This window comes from Hypanus sabinus, chromosome 8, assembly GCF_030144855.1.
Source record: "Hypanus sabinus isolate sHypSab1 chromosome 8, sHypSab1.hap1, whole genome shotgun sequence".
NCBI lineage: Eukaryota > Metazoa > Chordata > Chondrichthyes > Myliobatiformes > Dasyatidae > Hypanus > Hypanus sabinus.
Window position 1 is genome coordinate 123153373 of NC_082713.1, and position 23909 is coordinate 123177281.

General features: G+C 43.6%; 1 protein-coding gene across 1 annotated transcript in view; it reads left to right on the top strand.

Annotated features, from left to right (window-relative positions):
• LOC132397667 (wee1-like protein kinase 2-A) overlaps positions 1-16805 on the top strand; it is a 33032-nt gene extending 16227 nt beyond the window's left edge. Inside the window, exons 5-11 of the mRNA XM_059976435.1 lie at positions 1942-2063; positions 4401-4547; positions 5674-5784; positions 6856-6941; positions 9625-9795; positions 12860-13005; positions 16232-16805. Of these exons, the coding sequence (XP_059832418.1) occupies positions 1942-2063; positions 4401-4547; positions 5674-5784; positions 6856-6941; positions 9625-9795; positions 12860-13005; positions 16232-16385 (937 nt within the window). The 3' untranslated portion in view covers positions 16386-16805. The remainder of the gene's footprint in view (positions 1-1941; positions 2064-4400; positions 4548-5673; positions 5785-6855; positions 6942-9624; positions 9796-12859; positions 13006-16231) is intronic.
• Positions 16806-23909: the final 7104 nt, after the last annotated feature.

Here is a 23909-nt window from a genome sequence, read left to right on the forward strand (position 1 = left end):
GGACAACTTTGGAAAGAGAAAAACCATTCCAAGTTAAAGATGTGTTTAGTCTATGTATGCTTATGGTACGTAGTGTAGTGGTTAGCACAGTGCTTTAAAGTACCAGTGACCAGGGTTCAATTCCTGCTAATATGTGAGTTTGTTCTCTCTGTTACCACGTGGGTTTCCTCCAGGTACTTGGGTTTCCTTCCATATTCCAAAGACCTATTGGTTGGTACATTAATTGGTCATTGTGAAGTCCCATGGTTAGGCTAAGATTAAATGGGTCATGCATCTTGAAGGGCCTATTCCATGCTGTGTCTCAAACTATTTGACCATGGATATAGAAGCAGAATTGTGCCATTCAGCCCATCAAGACTATCTATTATCCCTCTATCAGATCTATTATTCCTGTCAACCCAATTCTCCTGCCCTCCCCCTGTAACCTTCTGACTCCCTGATTAATCAAAAATCTCAACTGCCTTAAATATACCATGACCTTTTCTACACAGCCGTCTGGCAGGGAATTCCATGGATTCACTGCTCTTTGGTTAAAGAAGTGTTTCAGAAATTCTGTTTTAATTTCCTGTAAATGCCTGCAAGAAATTGAGTTTCAAGGTAATGTGACATTTACTTTGATTTTCAGCACTAGCAAGTTTGTGCATTAGTGGTAGTCAAGGTGGGGAGGAGGAGAGCTAAAGCTAGTTTTCTTTGAGAGATCCTGGGCTGAGCTGTCACTTTTTCTTCACAGATGCTGCCTGACCTGAGTGTTCCCAACAGTTTATTTCAGACTATAGCATCAGCAGTTCTTTGATTTTGTAGGAGTGTATACACAAGCTTGATCAGTACAAGATTATTAGTGTTGATTTTGGTACCTGTCTTCCCTCTAGCCAGCACTTAATGTAACACATTCTATCACTCATGCTGTGTGCTGATGGCATTGTGGAGTTGTGCACTACAGCCCAGAAATGGGCCCTTTGACCCATCCAGTCCATGCTGGCCTGATCCGGCTAGTCCCATCTAATTGAACCCGCACTTGTGCTGGCAACTCATTCCACACTCTTACCATCCTCTCAGTGATGAAGATCCCTCTGAGGTGCCCTTAAATATACACCTTTCACCCTAAACCTGTGATCTGTAGTTAGAAACGTAGAAACATAGAAAATGGGTGCAGGAGTAAGCCATTTGGCCCTTCGAGCCTGCACCGCCATTCAGTATGATCATGGCTGATCATCCAACTCGGAACCCTGTACCTGCTTTCTCTCCATACCCCCTGATCCCTTTAGCCACAAGGGCCATTATCTAACTCCCTCTTAAATATAGCCAATGAACGGGCCTCAACTGTTTCCTGTGGCAGAGAATTCCACAGATTCACCACTCTCTGTGTGAAGTTTTTCTTCATCTCGGTCCTAAAAGGCTTCCCCTTTATCCTTAAACTGTGACCCCTCGTTCTGGACTTCCCCAACATTGGAAATAATCTTCCTGCATTTATCCTGTCCAATCCCTTTAGAATTTTATACGTTTCAATAAGATCCCCCCTCAATCTTCTAAATTCCAGTGAGTGTAAGCCTAGTTGATCCAGTCTTTCTTCATATGAAAGTCCTGCCATCCCAGGAATCAATCTGGTGGACCTTCTCTATACTCCTTGTATGAGAAGGTTCACCAGATTGATAGTTCTAGGCTCACCCTACATGGGGGATGAGGGGAGCCTGCAAGCCTACACCTATCTATACTCAAAATTCTTATCCTTCCATAAGATCATCCCTTGCCTTCCAGGGCTCGAGATCTAAGCCTAACCTATCCAGCAGTTCCCTGTAACTCGAGTCCTGGGTACATCTGTAACTTTTCACTGCAGTAAGCTGATTACCCGTGTGAGTGGCAACACACTCCGTTGCTGCTAGTCTCTTTACTCCAGGTGAACTGAGCCAACCCCATCCGTTATCATGGCTGTTCGTTCCACAGGCAGTCTGCGCTCCGCGAGGTGTATGCACATGCTGTACTAGGACATCATCCCCATGTGGTGCGCTACTATTCAGCCTGGGCGGAGGACGACCACATGCTGATTCAGAACGAGTATTGTAACGGTAAGGACTGCCTGTCAGCAAGGTAACACTGGACTCGGGAGCGCTAACAGAGCCTGAGCAACAGGAGCTTATGGATTATGAACAGGCTACATAACAGCACAGTTAAGGGTGCAGAGGGGTTGCTGCCTGGATTAGAGAGCATGCCTTGTGAAAATAGGTTGAGAAAGCTAGGGCTTTCACTTTGCAGTGAAGGAGGATGAGAAGTGACTTGATAGTATACAAGATAAGAGATGTAGATCAAGTTGATAGCCAGACATTATTTTTTTCCCCCCCAGGGCTGAAACGGCTAATGCCAAGGGCATAATTTTAAGGAGATTGGAGGAAAGCTTAGGTGGGATGTTGGAGGTTTTTTCTGTGATGGGTGTCTGGAATTCTCTGCCAGGTATGATGGGGAGAGGCAGATACCTTAGAGGCATTTAAGAGATTTGTAGATAAGCACGTGCATGATATAAAACTGGAGGACTGTGTGGGAGGGAAGAGTTAGATTGATCTGAGAGTCAGTTAAATGTTTGGCATAATAGCGTGGGCTGAAGGACCTGTGCTGCGGTGTTCTATTCTCCAATATATTAATTTCTATGCTTCTACCACTTCCCTGGTAGCATGTTCCAAGAACTGTATGTGTGCATTGCCTCCAAGTCTCCTCTACACTTTCTCTCTCCCTAGAGTAATGACCTCCAGTATTTGACAGTCTCTCTCTGCAAGATGAATGTCTATCCCATGTACCTGCCTCAATCTGTACATACCCTTGTCAGGTTGCCCCTCAGACACCAACACTCCAGAGAAAGAAACTCAAGTTTGACCAGCCTTTTGATCCTACTACTCCCTAATCCAGGCAACATCGTAGTGAACCTTTTCTGCATTATCTCCAAAGGCTCCCTTTCTTGTAAAGGGGTGGCCAGAACTGCACACATACTGCAAAGGCAGCCTAAACAATTTAGTGTAGCTGGAATGATTTCCCTGCATTATACTCAACACCCGGACTGAAGGTAAGCATAGATATGAGATTCTGAAGATGCTGGCAATCTTGAGCAACATATAAAATGCTGAAGGAACGGCAAGTCAGGCAGCATCTGAGGAGAATATGCAGTTGATATTTTGGGTCCAAGTGAAGGCAGTCAGTGGGATATTGAACTGTTAGACATTTGGGCAGAGAAATAGCAGATTGAGTTTAATCCAGATTGTAGGTGTTGCACTTGGGGAGTGCAAATACAGAGAACGCATACATGGCGGGACCTGGCAAGTCAGGCAGCATCTGAGGAGAATATGCAGTTGATATTTTGGGTCCAAGTGAAGGGTCTCAACCTGAAACATTGACTGTTTCCTTCCACAGATGCTGCCTGGCTTGCTGAGCTCCTCCAGCATTTTGTATCTGAAGCATATTAAATGCTGCCTTTAACACTCTGTTCATTTGCATTGTCACTGAGGGAGCTGTGAGCTAGCACACTGAGACCTTTCTGTACATCAGTGCCCCTAAAGGTCCTGCCATGTACGCGTTCTCTGTATTTGCGCTCCCCAAGTGCAAAACCTACAATCTGGATTAAACTCAATCTGCTATTTCTCTGCCCAAATGTCTAACAGTTCAATATCCCACTGTCCCCATGACACCCTCATCTACAACTCCGCCAGTATTTATTTTGTCATTTACAGACTTAATCAGACCATCTACATTTCCATCCAAACGTATGTCAGACACTGATCCCTGCAGAACACTACCCACGCCAACAATCCGTCACTACCTTCACCTTCTCTAGGCAAGCCAGGTTTGAATCTGGCTGACTGAATCATGGTGGATCTGATGTGCCTTAAACTTCCCAGAACTCTGATATTTCACGTTTTTCAGGATCTCCGTTGCCTTGTGATTGGTTAGGAAATAAGTGAGTGGATTTTGAAGTGTTTACACTTACTGCAATTTGTCAGACAACTTTCCTGTAATATCTGCAAACTAGGCACTACTTCAGTGCTACCTTTGTTTGGGTGGTGGGGGGGGGGTGTCCTTTATTCTAGTGGTTCCCAACATGGGGTCCACAAACCCCTTTCTTAATGGTCCATGGCATAAGGGTTGGGAACCCCTGCTCTAATCAGAAGGGACAGTGTGGTTAGTTTGTCCCTCTACTTGGCACTGACCTGCTTGAAACTTGCACATTAGGTTGTACCACAGGTTTACTTCCTTGTGGGGACTTTATCCTGTGGCTGATGTTGCTGCTTGATGGAGGCATGTCCATCAGGAAGAATGAAATGTCTGGGACGGAGCTGAAGCATCACACCGGGTGTGGTTTGTTTTCGGGGGTTAGGGTTGTTCCCACTCCGAATCGGCACTCACATGTTGTTTGGTTTCAGGGGGCAGTCTGGCAGACACACTGATGGGGAACTTGCTGGAGGGGATACTGCTGACTGAGGGAGAGCTGAAGGAGATCCTATTGCAAGTGTCAATGGGGCTGAAGTACATTCACAACTCCAGTCTGGTTCACATGGATGTCAAGCCAAGTGAGTACCATGTTTGATTACCTGACATCCATTCACACGATGTTGGAACAATACAGGCCCTTCAGCCTGTGATCTTTTGCTGACCTTTTAACCTACTCTAACATCAGTCTCAACTCTTCCCTCCTACATAGTGCTCCATTTTCTAATAGTACATGGACCTTTACAGACCTTTTGGACCATAATGTTGTGCCAACCTCATGGTAACTCTAATGCAGTTCTCTTTAGTCCGTGAGAAAAGATGACATAATGATACTGGACTAGTAATCAAGTGGCCACAATCGAACATGGCGAACTAGACACGGGTCGGCCATCTGGCCCGTTGAGCCTGCTCTGCTATTCAATATCATGTCTGATCTGGCTATGAGCCCAAATTCACCCACCTGCCTTTTTCCCCCATACCCCTTGATTCCCTGCTATGTAAAATACATCTGGCTTTAATGGGGTAGCTTCTACCTCTTCCCTGGGCAGAGAATACCACTCATGCCATGAAATGTTATGGTGACAGCACATGGGAAGATAATCTTTAAGTTACAATAAAGTAAAATAGTGAGGTAGTGTTCTTTGACTGTTCAGGAATCTGAAGGTAGAGGGAACAAAGTGGTTCGTGAAACAACTTCAAGCTCCTGTACCTTCTCCCTGATGGTAGTAATGAGAAGAGGGTATATCCTGGATGATGCCCTTTAATAGTGGATGGCACCACCATTTGAAGATGCACATTGGGAACCATGTTCCTCTACATTTATTTGAGTGTGTCAGTACTGCTGTCACAAAACAACACACTTCCATTAGACAGGAAACGAGATTCTGAAATGAGTTGGACTTGGTGGCTGACGGGTGTTTCTGCACTCTGGGACGGACTCTGATCACTCCCGTGACTGATTATTATTTCTGTTAATGACCTCTCAGTTGAGGGAGGCTATCAACCAGAAACATTGGCTGCTTCCCTTTCCGGAGATGCTGCCTGACCTGAGTAATTCTGATAATTTCTTTGACATTTTAGTGTGGTCCTTCAAACTGGCAACTTTGTCCGTGGGGGGAAAGGTTCACATCACTGCAATTCGAGCCAGGCTGTTGAGAGCCTATATCAGGGCTAATCAGTAATGTCCTATTCCTGCCATAAATTTAGGCAACATCTTTATTTGCCGAAGAGTGACACCTGAAGTGATCGCTGGTACGGAAGAAGAGAGTGACACAGATGAGGAAGGGAGTTTGGTGACCAATGTACTGTACAAACTTGGTAAGTTGCTTCTCCAATCTGAGCTTTTTGAATTTCTAGACCATAAGATGTGAGCAGAATTTCCTATTTCTATGTAATTAAGCCATCAAGTCCACTCTGCCATTCCACTATGCCAAATTAATTGTCCCCTCAACATTCTTCTGCTTTCTCCCAATAACCTCCAGTCTTACTATCAAGAACATTTCCACCTCTTTAAATATACCAGTGACTGGCCTCATCAGTTATCAGTGGCAATTAATTCTACAGATTTGCCACTCTTCATCAGTTCCAAATGGATGTCTTTCTATTCTGAGGCTGTGCCCTTTGGTCCTAGACTGTAGGTAACAAAATGTCATTAGCCACTTTATTTAGGCCCTTCAATGTCTACCAGGATTCAATGAGATTTCCTTCCCCTCTTTCTCCCCTTCCCCTATTCTTGTAAACTCCAGGGAGTATAGGTCCAGACCAATCAAATGCTCCTAGGACATTAACCCTTAACCCTTTCATTCCTGGGATCATTCCTTTGAACCTCTTCTGCACCCCCTCATACTTGGAAATGGGGCATAAAACCACTCTCAATACTCAAGTGTAGCCTGGCTAATGGCTTATAAAACCTTTGTGTTACACCCTTGCTTTTATAATATCAGCCCTCTTGAAATGAATGCTAACATTGCGTTAACTCAACCTACAAATTAACCTTTGGGGAATCCTGCACAGGGACTCCTGAGTCCTTTTGCATCTGATTTCTGAATTGGGAAATATTTTACACCTTTAATCCTTCTACCAATGAGCATGACCCAATACTATATCTGCTACTCTGCCCATTCTCCTGATCTAGGTACTTGTGCAGACTCCCTGCTCCCTCACTATCTGCCCCTCTATCTTTGAGCTAGTTTTGTATTGGATTGTGCTTTCTTGTTCTCTTTCCTCCACCTCATCTCCCCACCCCCCACCACCATGTGCTTTATCTCCACCTATCCATCAGCAATGCAGAATCCTAAATACTGTGCTGCTCCAACCTGACTATGCCCATTGTGAAGATAAATACCTGGAGTTCTCGTCCTTTGTTCTGTGAATCTTTGCTGTTTTTAGGGGACCTTGGCCATGTAACATCAATCTCTAATCCACAAGTCGAGGAAGGAGACAGCCGCTTCTTGGCAAATGAAATTTTGCAAGAGGTGAGTGTGCTACTGATGATTATGGAACAGTGGGGTTGCATACCAGTTAGTGCAACATTTTGGGTTTTATTCCTGCCACTGCCTGTAAGTAGTCTCACCATGACCACATGGGTTTACTCCCCGTGCTCTGGATTTCCTCCCACACTCCAAAGACATGCATGGTAAGGGTTAGTAAGTTATGGGCATGCTGTGGAAGCCTGGTGCCACTTGTGGGCTGCTTCCAGCACATCCTTGAACTGTGGTCATTAACAAAAAGAACACATTTCACTGTTTTAATGTACATGTGACATGAGGCTAATTTTTTTTCTTTTATAACCTTGTTTTTGTCTTTTGTTCCTGTTGAAGTTAACGGATCTTGTTCATGTGTTGGATGTGGATGGCTCTTGTTGTCAGTGGGAAGTGGCAGGAAGCTGCTTTCCTGAACTGGTTTTTAAAAATTTCAATTTGTACTGTGTATACACCCCCTTGAGGCACAAGCCAAGAGCACCAAATATTTTGTATATAAAAATGTTAGTCCACTGGTCTGCCAGCTTTGGGGCTACTAACCCTGACTGGTTTTTAATAAATAATAAATTTAATTAGTTACAGAAACAGCAATGCAGAGTCCTCCTATATCTGTGTTTTTATGGGCAGACAGATGGAGGACCTTGGTTGCCCTAAACACCAGCTGATTAATGGGCAGGAAGAATTTGGTTGTGGTGAGGTAGTGTTCATTCTGTTCAGAAATCTGATGGCTGAGGGGAAGAAGCGGTTCCTAAAATGTGGACCTTCAGGCTCCTGTACCCCTCGGATAGTAATGAGGAGGCTGTGTCAAGGTGTGAAGGTTTTAATGATGTTGCATCTTTGTCAAAATCCATGTCCTTGATGCTGGGGAGGATTGTGCCCATGATGGAACTGGCTGAATTTGCAACCCTCTGCAGCTTTTTCCTATCCTGTGCAGTCACCCTTCTATGCTGGGATGATAGCAACATCAGTAATCACTGAATTTATTCTCTTGTATGAAATGAAATACCTAACTTTTGTATTCAGAGACGGTATACTTGGTTTCAGAACCTTTGACAGAATAGAGCCTTGTTCCTGCTGCCTTGTGATGCTGTCCCAGTCCGTGTTTGGACTCTGCAATGAATTGTAATGTTTCTCTGTAGAACAGAGCTCCTTCCCTCTGCCTTCTCCAATCTATGTTGAAAGATTGGAGCGACTGGGCTTGTATACACTGGAACTTAGAAGGATGAGAGGGGATCTGATTGAAACATATCAGATTATTAAGGGATTGGACACGCTGGAGGCAGGAAGCATGTTCCTGCTGATGGGTGAGTCCAGAACTAGAGGCCACAGTTTAAGAATAAGGGGTAGGCCATTTAGAACAGAGATGCAGAAAAACTTTTTCACCCAGAGTGGTGGATATGTGGAATGCTCTGCCCCAGAAGGCAGTGGAAGCAAAGTCTCTGGCTGCATTCAAGAGAGTTAGATAGAGCTTTTATAGATAGTGGGGTCAAGGGATATGGGGAGTGGGCAGGAACAGGGTACTGATTGTGTATGATCAGCCATGATCATAGTGAACAGTGATGCTGGCTAGAAAGGCCGACTAGCCTACTCCTGCACCTACTGTCTATTGTCCATTCAAGATTAATCGGGAGAGATTAACAAGGTTGATCAAGTTAGGCCTTTATTCTTTGGAGCGTAGAAGGTTGTGGGGGGACGATAGAGGTATTTAAAATTATGAGGGGGATAGATAGAGTTGACATGGATAGGCTTTTTCCATTGAGAGTAGGGGAGATTCAAACAAGAGGACCTGAGTTGAGAGTTAGGGGCAAAAGTTTAGGGGTAACACGAGGGGGAACTTCTTTACTCAGGCAGGTTTGATTTTTGTCATTTTTTTTATATTTATTAAAAAAAAATTGGAAGGGTATATGGACAGGAAAGGAATGGAGGGTTATGGGCTGAATGCAGGTTGGTGGGACTAGGTGAGAGTAAGCGTTCAGCATGGACTAGAAGGGCCGAGATGGCCTGCTTCTGTGCTGTTATGGTTATATATTGTGGAAGTTGTAGCAAGGAGAGATTGTAGAAGTTGCAGCAAGGCAAAGGTTAAGCCAATGTCCAGGCAAGGATCGTTTAGATGGTGTGCTGTCAGCCTAGGCAAGTGAGAACTTTGAAGGGCATAGCTTCTCCTTGTACAGCATGGCCAGAGCAGTCCGGTAAACAGAGACAAGATAAAGATGCAAATTAGATTCTAGGGTGACACTTGATTAGTTTGGAATTAAAGCAAGTATTGCTGTTCTTTAATGTGGAAATTCTATTGGTATTATTGTGTGATCATGTTCAAATTCCTTGTATGTACAAAGGTACCAATTGATCAGTATCTGTATATGAATACTATTTGCTTGTTCAAATTTCAGAACAGTTTCGTGTTGGCCAGACTGTTCTTGTGCACAAATAGTGGTTGAGGGAAGAGCTCCAGTCAATCAGCAATGACAAGATCTCATGGTGATAGTTGAGGAGAAAGGAGTGTTCCCTGCTGTTTGTACTGGTGGTGATGGTCACACTCAAATCATAATTGGCTGACACCTTCTCCATTCAAATACTGCAATACAAATGTACCTCATGGTAAATGTTTCAAGGTGATGGCTATCAGGACCATGATTAATTGATGTTGTCTTTTTTTCCTTTTTCCCCCTCCCCTCAGGACTATTCAAACCTGCCCAAGGCTGACATCTTTGCGCTGGGCCTGACCATGGCCCTGGCAGCGGGAGCAGATGAGCTCCCTCGGAATGACATGGCCTGGCACAACATCAGGGAGGGCAACCTGCCTGCCATCCCTCAACAGCTCTCGCACGGGTTTCTCGGCCTCCTCACGGCAAGCAACTTGTCCTCCGTGTTTCAGGGAGGGAGGGGTGAATTTTCTCTAATTGCCTGGGGCTCTGAGAGCAATGAATATAAACTGGCAGTGCTACCCAAACATTTATAGATTAATATTTAATAGGTTTATTATAATCATCACTTGTACAGTGAAGGAAACTGTTTTAAACACGTGGCATGGTACAAGCTCTTCAGTGCACAATGTGGTACTGACCTTTAACTTCAAGATCTAACCCTTCCTTCCTACATTTGTTTGCCTATTACACCTCTGGTGTTCAGGGCATCAATGAAGGTCCTCCACCTCTGGTGTTGCAAGTTTCCTTCATTGTCAGTAGCCCAGTTTTCACTATTGTCAGTCATGCATGTCTCGGGAATACTGTCACACTCAGATGTAGAAAGATTCTTCCTTGCCGTTTCCATAACAATTTTGTTTTGCCAGTCAGGGTTTTCGGCCTTAAGCCGAAAACCTCTTAATCTGGAGGACTGATGAACTAATCTTGGTCTGACTTCTACCCTTTGATCTATTTGGCATGGGCGACCCTACCAAGAGCCAAAGCATAAAGCCCTGACCCATAGCTCTGGGTTATTCAGGCACACAAGCCTCCAAATAAGTTTGTGGTCCTCTCGGAGGTCCCACTGACATGGCCCTTTTTTATTTGCATAATTTGTTCTCTACCTGGTTTTGAATGTCTTTTTATCCCATGTAGACTTCAGCTACATGAGGGTGAGATGGCCTTCTGCCCCTTCCACTTCTTGCTTGCTGTTGGAGGCTTCTGAGAATGACAGTCACTCACAGAATGACAAATTGTAGTGCTGTTAAGTGGCCACACCACTCTTCGCCGCCTGGCCATGGGGCTGCAGTGCCAACATTACCCATTGTCCCAGTGTTCTCCCCACTATAGGGTGGTGGTTGGCACCACCATTCTACTCTCCTCAAACCTTTTCACTCCTGTAGTTCAAATATTTTTATTTGTCTTCAGAGTATGTGATCACCCTTCCAGTCGGTCTCCACATTCGTATAGCCTTGTGTACCTTTCTCTGCAATTGGGCATCAAAACTTCCACCTTTAGCAAGAAGGTTAACTGTCCATGGTGTTCATTTGCTAAATTACTTGCTGTACCTGCATGATAGCACTTTGTTTCAAACACTGAGGTGCCCAGAACCCTCAACATGTATAGTTTCATTGAAGCAAAATCTACCAGTGTGGATGAGCTGGAGTCTCCTCACCTTGCATAGCATTTAACAGCTTGACCATCTATCTTCAGTTTTGTCCTCAACTTGCTAACACAACTGCCTCTATGACCAAGTTTAAATACAATGCTCTGTTTCATCAGGTTTCGTAGACTGCGATTAGCTGAGCTGCAACTTTACTGTTATACTTTGGGGAGTGTTGGCACGTAGTCAAGTGGTTAAGGCGTTGGTCTAGTGATCTGAAGGTCGCTAGTTCTAGCCTTGGCTGAGGCTGCATCTGTGTCCTTGACAAGACACTTAACCACACATTGCTCTGTGATGACACAAGTGCCAAGCTGTATGGGTCCTAATGCCCTTCTCTTGGACAACATCAGTGCTGTGGAGTGGGGAGACTTGCAGCATAGGCAACTGCCAGTCTTCATACAACCTTGCCCAGGCTTGCACCCTGGAAACTTTCCAAGGTGCAAAAATCCATGGTCTATCGAGACTAACGGAGGCCTACTACTACTATATTTTGGGGGTGGGGGGAGATGGTCTTGGTGATTGAAGAGAAGTATAGTGGTGGGAGGAATGTCAGGCAAGTTTCTTTAGTGGTAGGTTCATGGAATGCACTTCCAGGTTAGTGGTTGTGGTAGATATAGAAGGGATATTATAGGCTCTTAGAGGCACATGGATTTTTTTTTAAATGGCTCTTTGAGGGGAAGGTTGGATTGATCATGGAGTAGTTTAAAAGGTTAGCACAACGTTGTGGGCTGAAGGGCCTATACTGTGCCACCTATAGATAACATCTGTAAATAAGCGAGTTTTTTGGTCTAGGCCACCATGCTGACATTACTTGCCTTATATACACCTGTACAGTAACCTTCCATGTGCCATCCCTTTGAATGGGAATTAAATAGACCACATCTACCAGTCTTCCTTTATCCACCCTTGTATCCTCAAACAAATTCCAATATTTGCCTAACATTGTTCTTTTTCCCTGAAACTGAGGACGGTTGTAAGGGGCTGTTTTGTTACTGAGATATAGGTGGGTATTTTAATGGTGAGTGTATTTAGTGTAGACCCGTGAATAGAATGGGAAGTGAGTGTTCCCTTCTGTCTGTGGCTTATCAATTGGCTTTGTTCTCAAAATATTAGTTTAGTCTCTTTGACTAGAAATGTTGGGTGTGTTCATGGACAGATCAAAAATCTGATAATGTAGGGAAAGTTTTCCCTAAAATGTTGAGTGCATCTTTAGGTTCCTATGCCTCTGGTAGTAATGAGAAAAGGGCATGCCCCTGACCGTGAGGGTCCTTGGGATGGATATTGTAGGGAAAGGTTGAGTAGATTAGGACTCTATCAAATGTCCCCTCAACCTCTGCTCCAGGGAATAGAGGTATACAAAATTGAGTAGCCTAGATGGGGTAAATGTGAGTAGGCCTTTCCACTGAGGGTGGGTGAGACTAGATCAAGAGATGGATTAAGGATGTATCTAAGGGGATCTTCACTTAGACTGGTGAAGTTGCCAGTGGAAGTGGTGGATGCAGGTTTGATTTCAACACTTGAGAAATGTAGATCAGTGGTATGGAGGTTTATAATGCATGTCAGTGGGACTAGGTAGAATATTTTGGCATGGACTACATGGGCTGAAGGGCCAGTTTCTGTGCTGTAGTGCTGACTGTATGTTGCCTGCTAGAGGCAGTCTTTGGGAGGTTTGTGCCCATGATGGAGCTGGCTGAGTTTACAACCTGTAACCGGATGGACAGAAGACAGTACACTAAATTAAAGTTGCAATTTTAGTTATTAATCTAAGATTGTTTTAACTTTCAACAGCTGTATGGACATTAATCTCCTTCCACCTGTGTCCTAATGAGTGTTCTTTCCCAAAGCAGCAACTAATCAACCCAGATCCCGTGGAACGACCCTCTTCCGCTGCCCTCACCCGGCACCCTGTTCTCCGGAGGAATTCCAGCAAGGTGGCTTCACAGCTCCGAAAAGAGCTCAATGTGGAACGTTTCCGGACAGCAATGTTGGAGAGGTATTGGACTTAAGTTTCAGTAACTTCAGATGAGCAAGTGTCAGTGTAGGTGAAAGTCTAGAATTGACTCTCCTCTTGCATCTCTGAACACAATACCATTCAGGCCATCAGGCTTCTGCTGTACATAAACATTCACCATATAACATGCTCCTTCCTCTTTCTCCTTGAACTCATCTAAGTTGCCCATCTGATTTTTAGAAAAGAACACCTGGGGAACAGGAAATGGGTCCTTAATGAATACTTTGCCTCATTTAGCAGTAAGTACCTTGATGCTTGTGAGGATGGTGTAAAGTGGGGTGGTATGGAAGGACCTGTGAATATTAAGAGGATGTGCTGGAACTCTGGGGAAAAACATTAGGATAGTTAAGTCTCTTGGGCCAGACATTGTATTCCAGGTTGCAATGGCAAGTGGGGATGGGATTAGTGTGCCTTTTTGTGATTACCTTTGCATTCTCTGGCCACAGTAGTACCAGAAGATTGGGGGATGGTAATTGTTCTAGAAATTGAGTGAAATTATCCTGGGAATTGTAGACCAGTGAGTTAAAGCTCAATGGTGGGCACATTATTAGAGAAGATTCTTAGACAAGATTTAGTATTTGGAGAAGCATAGTCTTAATTAGGGATAGCATGGCTTTGAGGGGCAGGTCATGCTTCACTAGCATGATTGAATTGAGGATAAAGCACATTGCAGGTGGAGCAGTGGATGTGGTGTATGTGGATATATGGGCATTTGACAGGGTTCCCTATGGTAGGCTCAGTCAAAGTCAAGAGGCATGGGCTCTAGGGAACTTGGCTGTGTGGATTCAGCATTGGCTTGCCTACAGAAGGCAGGATGGTGGTTAATGAAGAATATTCTACCTGGAGGCCAGGGACCAGTGATGTTCTACAGGGGATCTGTTCTGGGATCCATATTCTTTGTCATTTTTAATGACTTGGATGAGGAAGTGCAGGGGTGGGTTAGTAAAGTCTGCCGATGATAAAGGTTGGTGATGTTGGGAATAGTGTATTGCTAAGTTTGCAGATGATACTAAGATTGGTGGAGGGGCAGGTAGGATGCAGAAGGACTTGGACTAGGAGAATGGGCAAGAAATTGGCAAATAAAATAGGGAAATTGGAACATACATGGTCATGCACTTTAGAAATGTGCAGACTAATTTCTAAATGGGGGATAAAATCAAAAAATCTGAGATGCAAAGGGACTTGGGAGTTTAACTTGCAGATTGAGCCGATGAAGGCAAATGTAATAGCATACATTTAAAGAGGTATAGAATACAAAAGCAAGGATGTGATGCTGAGACTTTATATGAAGCTGGTGAGGCTTCAAGAGTTTTGTGAACAGTCATGAGGCCCCTCTTCTTGGAAGAGATGTGCTGGCATTGGAGAGGGCCCAGAGGAGGTTCACAAGGATGATTCCAGGAATAAAACGGTTATCATATGAAGAACATTTGATGGTTCTGGGTCTGTACTTGGTGGATCTCATTAAATATTGAAAGGCCTAGACAGATGTGGAAAAGATGTTTCTCCCATTGTGTGAGAGTCTAGGACATGAGGGCACCTGGGGGGGGGGGGGAGATTCCCCTTCAAAACGTGTTTATTTAAAAAAAAATGAATAAAAAAAATTCTTTAGCTAAAGGGTGGTGAATTTGTTGCCATATGCAGCTGTGGAGGCCAGGTCATTGGGTGTACTTAAGGCAGAGAATGATAGGTTCTTGATTGGACAGTGTCAAAGGTTATGGGAAGAAGGCTGGAACTGGGGTTGAGGAGAATATGGAGGGAGAAAGATCAGCCGTGATTGAATAGCAGAGCAGACTCAGTAGGCCAGATGGCCTAATTCTGCTCCTGTCTTGTGGTCTTGAGTTGCACTTGCAGTTGGTTGACCCACTCTTGGGCAGTGAACCTTGTAGAGGAAGTGCACTGGTGTACAGTGCTCCAATGTTTGTCAGTCTCTGCTTTTTAGAACTGCCAATGTTGAACTCTGACCTGCTTGGGCAGCTGGAGCAGTTAGGCTGTATCTGGGGTTAAGCAGAGTTAACCCTAATAGATTGTGGGGGGAAAAGGACAATGGGATTTGTCTCTGGTCAGGTTTGGAAAATGCTTTCCTGGATTTGTCCTCCAGCTTGATTCTAACACTTGCACTAGAAGTCTGAGATAGCTGGAGTCAGTGTTGCCTCCCAGTGTTCACTCAGCAGAAGGCAGTCTACATTGTAGACTGCTGCAACAGGTCTCGGGTTTTGTACTTTATTTCTGTATGACTATTTTACTGCATCTTGTATGATATACTGTTAATGCTGTGTGCAACAGTTTTGCACCTTGGCTCTGGAGGATCACTGTTTCATTTGGGTGTACTTGTGTATGATTGAAGGACAATTTAACTCGAATAGTATAGCAGTTAAGGCCCTTCAGCCTGCTGTGCTGACTCAATTTAATTTTTCCCTCCCAACATAGTTCATTTTTTTTTCTATCATCCATGTGCCTTTCCAAGAGCTGTTGAACCCCTGATGTATCTGCTTCTACCACCACCCCTAGTAATGTATTCCACAAACTGGCCACTCTGTCATTATTTTTTTAAAAAACTTGCTTCTGATAATCTCCTGTACTGCCTTCCAATCACCTTAAAATTATCTCCCCCGGGATAGTCTCTGACTATCCACTATCTGTGTCTCTATCTTGTACAGCTCTATGAAGTCACCTCTCATTCTCTTTGCTCAAAGGAGATGAGCCCTAGTTTACTCAACTTATCGTCATAAGACATGCTCTCTGATCCTGGTAAATCTACTCTGCACCCTCTAAAGCTTCCTGTGAGTCGACCAGAACTGAACACAACTTGCACAACTTTTCTGACTACTTGAAGGGTTGGGTGTGATTCCTTAGAAGTTTTTGTACAGACACATACTTTATTGATCCCGAGGGAAATTGGATTTCATTACAGCAGCACCAACCAAGAGTAGTGTAGAAATATAGCAATATAAAACCATAAATTAAATAATAAGTTAACCATGCCAAGTGGAAATAAGTCCAGGACCAAACTATTGGCTCAGGGTGTCTGACTCTCTGAGGGAGGAGTTGTAAAGTTTGATGGCCACAGGCAGGAATGACTTCCTACATATCTTGCTCTCATAATGGATTTATATGTCGTCAGTATTTTTACCAAATACACAAGGTGATCTGCGTTTTCCTCGCCCTGTTTCTCAGGCTTAGTTCTGCTTTTCTCCCCTACTGCATTTAGGGAATTGATGAAGGCAAGACTCTCGCAGGGCTTTCTGCAGTCTGAGGTTAAACCGCTGCATGCAGGGAAGAGGCCAGTCCTCCCAGAGAACAGTCGAAGGATGGTAGGGTGCAGAACCAGCCGCTCAATAAGCTTCAACTGTGGTGGATACTGATGGCCATTTCTGTCTGGCCAAGATGCACAGCTGTTGTGCAGTGATACTCTTTTAAATTCAACACTGTTTCTCTGTAAATGTTGCTTTTAAATCCTTGTTTCTAATCTGAAATGTTTCTAATCTGCCAGAGGTGGCTATGTCAAGGTGCACAGTATTGGGCAGATGGAGCTACTTAACCCTGTAGAAGTGACCTGCAGCAAGTCACTTCTTGGGCCTTGCTCTGGAGGGTAGAGGAGGCATTAGACCTGTTAGCAATGAACTGCTCCACTATGAATGTCCATTGCTTGGGTGCAGGCTTGATCTGAGTTTGCTTGTAAGTGTTTTGTCACCTTGTGGGACTTTCCAGTATCTGAGAGTACACAGCAGGTCTGAGCTGTTTTAAAAGGACACTCAACCTCTGTCCAGTGAGTATAATAAACTGGGGAGAATTTTCTCTGAGCTGACTGCTGTTTGAAAATGTTTTTATCTATTTAATTTTAATGGACTGAATTAGCAGAGAATTCAATGTCAATTAAAGTTTTAATTTTCATATGGCTACTAGTGCTTTTTTAGTTCCATCTTTGCCTCCAGGAAATTCCTAGAGCAGTTCACCTATTTGACTGCAGTGGGACCTGCTGGGATTCTGTCACTGTTCCCATCAGGAAGAGAGTGCAGAGGCCTCAGGGCATAACACATCACCAGGTTCAGGAATATTTGTGACCCCCCCCCCCCCCCCCATCATCAGGCTCCTGAATTGGAGGAGATAACTCATCCCAAAACACACATAATTTCACCATCTACAGAGTACTCAAATAGTTTTTTTTCTTTCAAAAGGATCTAGTGCTTTCCCAGCATATATGATGAATAAACTCTTCTTGGGCTTCCAGCAGGTACAGGTATCGATTATAATTGAAATTTTGATGACAAACTCCATCTTTCCTAATGAAGATGGAGTAGTTTGTCATCAATGTTGATTATAATCAATGCCTGTACTTGGCTGGAAGCCCAAGAGTTTGATTCATTCATGTTCTTTGTTCATTAGAACAGAACAGCAGGGGAACAGGCCCCTCAGCCCACAATATTGTTGAACCAGTGGAAAAAGTAGATCAAAAACTAATCCCACCTGCCTGCACTACATCCCTATCCCTCCATCTTCCTCATTTGTCAGCCTATCTAAATGTCTCTAAGGCCTCTGTGTTTGCCTCTACCACCATATTAGGCAGCACATTCCAGCCATCCACAACTGAGTTTGTCTAATTAAATTACCCCTCGCATTCCCCTTGAACCTACCCTCTCCCCCACCCTGCCCCCATTCATCCCTTCTGGTATTAAACATTTCAACCCTGGTAAACAGATGCACTCTCCACTCTGCTTCTCAATCTTGTAAACTATCTGATCACCCCTCAGCTTCTGCTGCTCCAGAGGAAACACCCCAAGTTTATCCAGACTCATGATGGCAGCATTCTGGTAAACCCCTTCTGCACCCTCTCTAAAGCCTCAACATCCTTCCTATAGTGGGGCAACCAGAACTCTATGATAAAGTTGCAACATAGCCTTTTGCACTCAATGCCTTGACTAATAAAAGCAAGCATTACATTAGACTCCTTAACCAACCTATCGACCTGTGCAGCTACTTTCAAAGAGTTATGAACTTGGACCACAAGATCTCTCTGCTTAACAATACTCGAGGGTCTTGCCAGTTTAACTCCATCTGCCATTTCTCTGCCCATATCTGCAACTGATCTATAATATGCTGTATATGCTACACCATCCACAAACTTGTTAACACACCTATCAATATTTTCATACAGGTCATTTATATACATCACAAACAGTAGAGGTCCCTGCGGAACACCATTAATTACCAACCTTGAGCTCACAAGTCCCTTTGACCACTAATGTCTTCTATGCGCAAAGCCAGTTCTGAATCCAAACAGTTGGTTTTTGCTGTGGACCCATGCATCTTAATCTTGTGGATTACCCTCCCATGAGGGACTTTGTCAAATGCCTTAGTAAAATCCATGTAGGCAACATGCACTACTCTACCTTCATCAATCTCCCTTGCTATCTTGTCAAAAAACACAATCAGGCTGGTAAAACACAACATGCCCCACACAAAGCTATGGTGGCTCTCTCTAATTAGGCCATGGGTTACCAAAGGTTCATGTATTGTATCCTATCCTGAACTTTCTCCAGCAAGTCCCCTACAATAGCATGAGGCTCACTATCTATAGTTTCCTGCTCCCCTTAAAAATAGGTACATTAGCCACTCGCCAGTCCTCTGGGACCTCACCTTTGCCTAGAGAGGACATGGAGATACTGGTCAAGGCCCCAGTAGTCTTGTCTCTTGCCTCCTTCAATAACTTGGGTTAAATTCCATTGGGCCCTGTGTACTTATCCAACTTAATATTCATTAGGAAACCCAACACTTCCTCCTCCATAACCTCTAAATGCCTCATGACCTCATGCACTGACCCTTCAGGTCCTTTTCCTTGATAAATACTAAAGTAAAAATCCTGCCTCCAAGCAAATGTTTGTTTTTTTTTCCTCAAGTGGGCCTACCCTCTCCCTAGTTGTCTTGCTCTTTTATTTTTTTTTATATACATGCACACCTTGGGATTCACCTTTAATCCTCCTGGCTTTAATTCCTTGAGTTATTTTCTGGCTTTGTTATAATTCTCACAAGCTCCATTTGATCCCAACTTCCAAAGCTTTACATTCCTTTATCATCTTGACTAAATTCATCACCTCTCTGGACATCCAAGTTTGGTTGATCTTCTGTCCCTATCCTATACTTTGTGCAATTGATTCTTGAACACCCTTCATATACATGTCTGACGTGGACTTGCCAGAAAAAGTTCCTAATTAACTCTCCATAGTTCCTGCCAAATATCGTTGTAATTTAACACACACCTGTGAGGACCATACCTTTTGTGTCTAAAACTATCCTGAAAGTTGAATTTTGATCACTGTTCGCTAAACTACTCGTCCACGAGTCAATCACCTGGCCAGGCTCATTACCCAACACAAAGTCCAGTATTGCCCCCTCTCGTCAGACAGCTTACATTGATTCAAGAAATCAATGTAGTGGGTAAAGCAGTGGATGGTGTCTATATGGACTTCAGAAAGGCCTTTGACAAGGTTCCGCACGGAAGGTTAGTTAGGAAGGTTCAATTGTCAGGTATTAATATTGAAGTAGTAAAATGGATTCAACAGTGGCTGGATGGGAGATGCCAGAGAGTAGTGGTGGATAACTGTTTGACAGGTTGGAGGCCAGTGACTAGTGGTGTGGCTCAGGGATCTGTATTGAGTTCTAGTTATTTGTCATATACATTAATGATCTGGATGATGGGGTGGTAAATTGGATTAGTAAGTATGCGGATGATACTAAGATAGGTGGAGTTGTGGATAATGAAGTAGGTTTTCAAAGCTTCCAGAGAGATTTAGGCCAGTTAGTAGAGTGGGCTGAATGATGGCAGATGGAGTTTAATGCTGATAAGTGTGAGGTGCTACACTTTAGTAGGAATAATCCAAGTAGGACATGCATGGTAAATGGTAGGGCATTGAAGAATGCAGTAGAACAGAGTGATCTAGGAATAATGGTGCATAGTTCCCTGAAGGTGGAATCTCATGTGGATAGGGTGGTGAAGAAAGCTCTTGGTACGCTGGCCTTTATAAATCAGAGCATTGAGTAAAGGAGTTGGGATGTAATGTTAAAATTGTACAAGGCATTGGTAAGGCTGAATTTGGAGTATTGTGTACAGTTCTGGTCACTGAATTATAGGAAAGATGTGAACAAAATAGAGAGAGTACAGAGAAGATTTACTAGAATGTTACCTGGGTTTCAGCACCTAAGTTACAGAGAAAGGTTGAACAAGTTAGGTCTTTATTCTTTGGAGTGTAGAAGGTTGAGGGGGGACTTGATAGAGGTATTTAAAATTGAGAGGGATAGATAGAGTTGACGTGGATTGGCTTTTTCCATTGAGTAGGGGAGATTCAAACAAGAGGACGTGAATTGAGACTTGGGGGGCAAAAGTTTAAGGGTAACATGAGGGGGAATTTCTTTACTCAGAGTGGTAGCTGTGTGGAATGAGCTTCCAGTAGAAATGGTAGAGGCAGGTTTGGTATTGTCATTTCAAGTAAAATTGAAATAGGTATATGGACAGGAAAGGAATGGAGGGTTATGGGCTGAGTGCAGGTCAGTGGGATTAGGTGAGAGTAAGTGTTCGGCACGGATTAGAAGGGCCAAGATGGCCTGTTTCCGTGCTGTAATTGTTATATGGTTATAAACACTCCTGGATACACTCAACAAATCCTGGCCCAAGTTATTTGTTTTTGTTTGTAAGATGTCTCTTCCACATTACTTGGTCTGTGTGCATTTTTTTAGTTTCTTTATATTTACCGTAAATGTCAAGATCTCGGGGTAGTAGAGGGTGACATGTATAATAAATTTACTTTTAACTTTAAGCTGCAGGACCATTAGAGATGGCCATCTCAAGGATGGTATCAACCAGTAATGCTAAAGTATTGATTCATTGTATTGGCTTCTTTGACATATCTGCCTAATCCCTTACCAGAAATGTCTCCTTAATCACCATTGCATTAAAGGGTACTCAGATTCCTTAATTTCACTGCTGGGATTAAGAACTCACAAAATTTAATGGTTGAGTATGCTAGGGCTTTTCTCTTTGGGGGGGGGGAAGGAGGATGAGGGGTGACTTGGTAGATATGAGATGATGAGGCATAGATCAAGTGGCTAGGAAGAGACTTTTCCCAGTTTGGAGGGCATAATTAATGATTGGAATAAAATATGGAGGGGGGGAAGAGAATGTTAGAAGTAAGAATTTTAGAGTGGTGGGTATGTGGAAAGCCTTGCTAGGGTGGTGGTAGAAGCAGATACATTAGGGGCATTTAAGAAACTCTTAGGCACATAGATGATTTTTAAGGAGGGGAAGGTTTAGATTGGTCTTGGAGTAGGTGTCAAAGTTGGCACAACATTGTAGGCCAATGGAATGCAATGTGGTGTCAAAGTTGGCACAACATTGTAGGCCAATGGAATGCAATGTGTTGTAGGCTTTATGGAGAAAATATCAAAATACAGAAATGTGGCTGGGAATCCCTCATTCCGAGGCAGTTGATGTGAAGATGGAACGTTCAAATGCATTTGGGGAACTTGTAGTAGTGTTAACCATGTGCATGAGAACAGTGAGTTTTGGGCAATAAAGCTGGGTAGACTAGACACGTTCATGGAAAACTACAAAGGCCTATAGTGAATATTCTCAATTGGGACAAAACTAACTTTTGCTCTTTATATCTGAAAAAGAGGTGAATGGATATTGGACTGCTGGAAAATAGCCCTGGAGAGATAGTGATAGGGAAACAAGATCTAATGGACAAAATGAACAAGTATTTTTCATTAGTCTTTGTGGAAGACACCAGCATGTGTTGGGGTAGAAGAGTGTGTAGTTGTTATAACTGAGGAGGTGCTTGGGAAGATGCAAGGTCTGAAGGTAGGTAAGTCAGCTAGACCAGGTGGACTACCTTGTGGTTCAGAAAGGGGCAGAAGAGATTATGGAAGTAAAAGTACAGATATTTCAAGAATGATTCTGGAGGACATTCAAGCATAGTGTGACATTTTTGATTTTTTTTTAAAGAAATGTGGGAGGCAAGACAGGAAATTTTAGGCCTGTCAGTGATTAGTAAGAAGATGGGGTGCATTATTAAGGATGAGGTTTTGGGGTACTTGGAGGCTCATGATAAAATAATCTAAAGTCAGCATGCTTTCCTCGGAAATTTTGCCTGACAAATCCATCGGAATTCTTTGAGGAAATAACAGGCAGGGTAGATGAAGGAGGTAGTGGGTGTTGTTTGCTTGGTTTTTCAGACTTTTGACAAGGTGCTGCACATGATGTTGCAAACAAAATTAGAGCCTATGATATTACAGTAAAGATGCTAACATGGATAGAAGATTGGATTACTGTATTCAGAGATTCATCTTCAAGTCTGAATGAGTGCACCACAGCTGTCAGTGACTTCATTAAAACCTGCATGGATGAGTGTGTGCATATAGAAATCAAGAGCTGTGGATGAACCAGGGGGTTGGTAGTCTGCTGAGGTCTAGATCTGTGGCATTCAGGTCTGGAAACCTAGGTCTGTACAAGACGACCAGGTACAACTTATGGAGGGCTATCTCGAGAATAAAGGAGCACATTTGAATGTGATTGGAGGCGCATCAACTCTGTTAGGGTTTGCAGGCCATTGCTTCCTACAAAGAGAAACCTAACATCATGAATGACTGTGTCACTTCACTCCCAGATGAGCGCAACACATTTTATGCTTGCTTTGAAAGGGGGAAAAAAACTGCAGCTATGCAGATCCCTGCAGCATCCAGTGACTGATCTCTGTCACAGAAGCTAATGTCAGACTGTCTTTCAAGTAGATGAACCCTTGCAGGATGACAGGGCCTGACACAGTACCTGGTAGGGCTCTGAAAACCTGTGCCAACCAACTGGAGAGGGTGTTGAAAGACATTTTCAACCTCACTTCTACGGTTGCTTCAAAAGGACAACAATTATACCAATGTCCAAGAAGAGCAGGGTGAGCTACCTTAATGATTATTGTCCAGTAGCACTTACATCTATGGTGATGTAGTGCTTTGAGAGGCTGGTTATAACTAGAATTCACTCCTGTCTCAGCAAAAATCTGGACCCACTGCAATTTACCTTATGCCACAATAGCTCCACAGTGGATGCTATCTACTGGCTCTTCATGTAGCCTTGGGTGTTACCTTTGTCCAGGAAATACATGTCAGTCCTGTGAGCAGAAGATGACAATCTGTGTGGATCTAGAAGATCATCTCCACCTCACTGACTATCAACACTGGTGCACCTCAGTGATGTGTGCTTGCACACTGCTCTGCTCTACATGCACGACTCTGGGCAAGCACAATTCAACTGTAATCTATAAATTTGCTGTTGCATCAACTACTGTTGGTGGAATTTATGATGAGAAGGTGTACAGGAGCAAAATATAGCAGCTAGTTGAGTGGTGTTGCAGCAACACACTTCCACTCAAATGTCAGTTAGACCGAAGAACTGATTTTAGACATCAGACAGGGTAAGATGAGGTAACACAACCAGTCCTCAGGGGTCAGAAGTGGAAAGAGTGAGCAATTTCAAATGCCTGTATGTCAGTATCTCTGAGGATCTAACCTGGACCCAACATATTGCTGCAGCTCCAAAGAAGGTATGACAGCAGCCATTTTTCATTAGGAGTTTGAGGAGATCTGGTATGAACTTCCCAAAGACACTTGTAAATTTCTACAGATGTACTGTGGAGAGCATTCTAACTGGCTGAATCACCATCTGGGGTGGGGAAGGCTATTGCACAGGATCAAAATAAACTGTAGAATTGTAAACTTAGTCAGCTCTATCATAGGTAGTATCTTGGACCTCTTCAAGAAGCCCTAAAAAGGTGGCATCCATCATTAAGGACACCCATCACCCAGATCATACCTTGTTCTCATTGCAGGAAGGAGGTACAGAA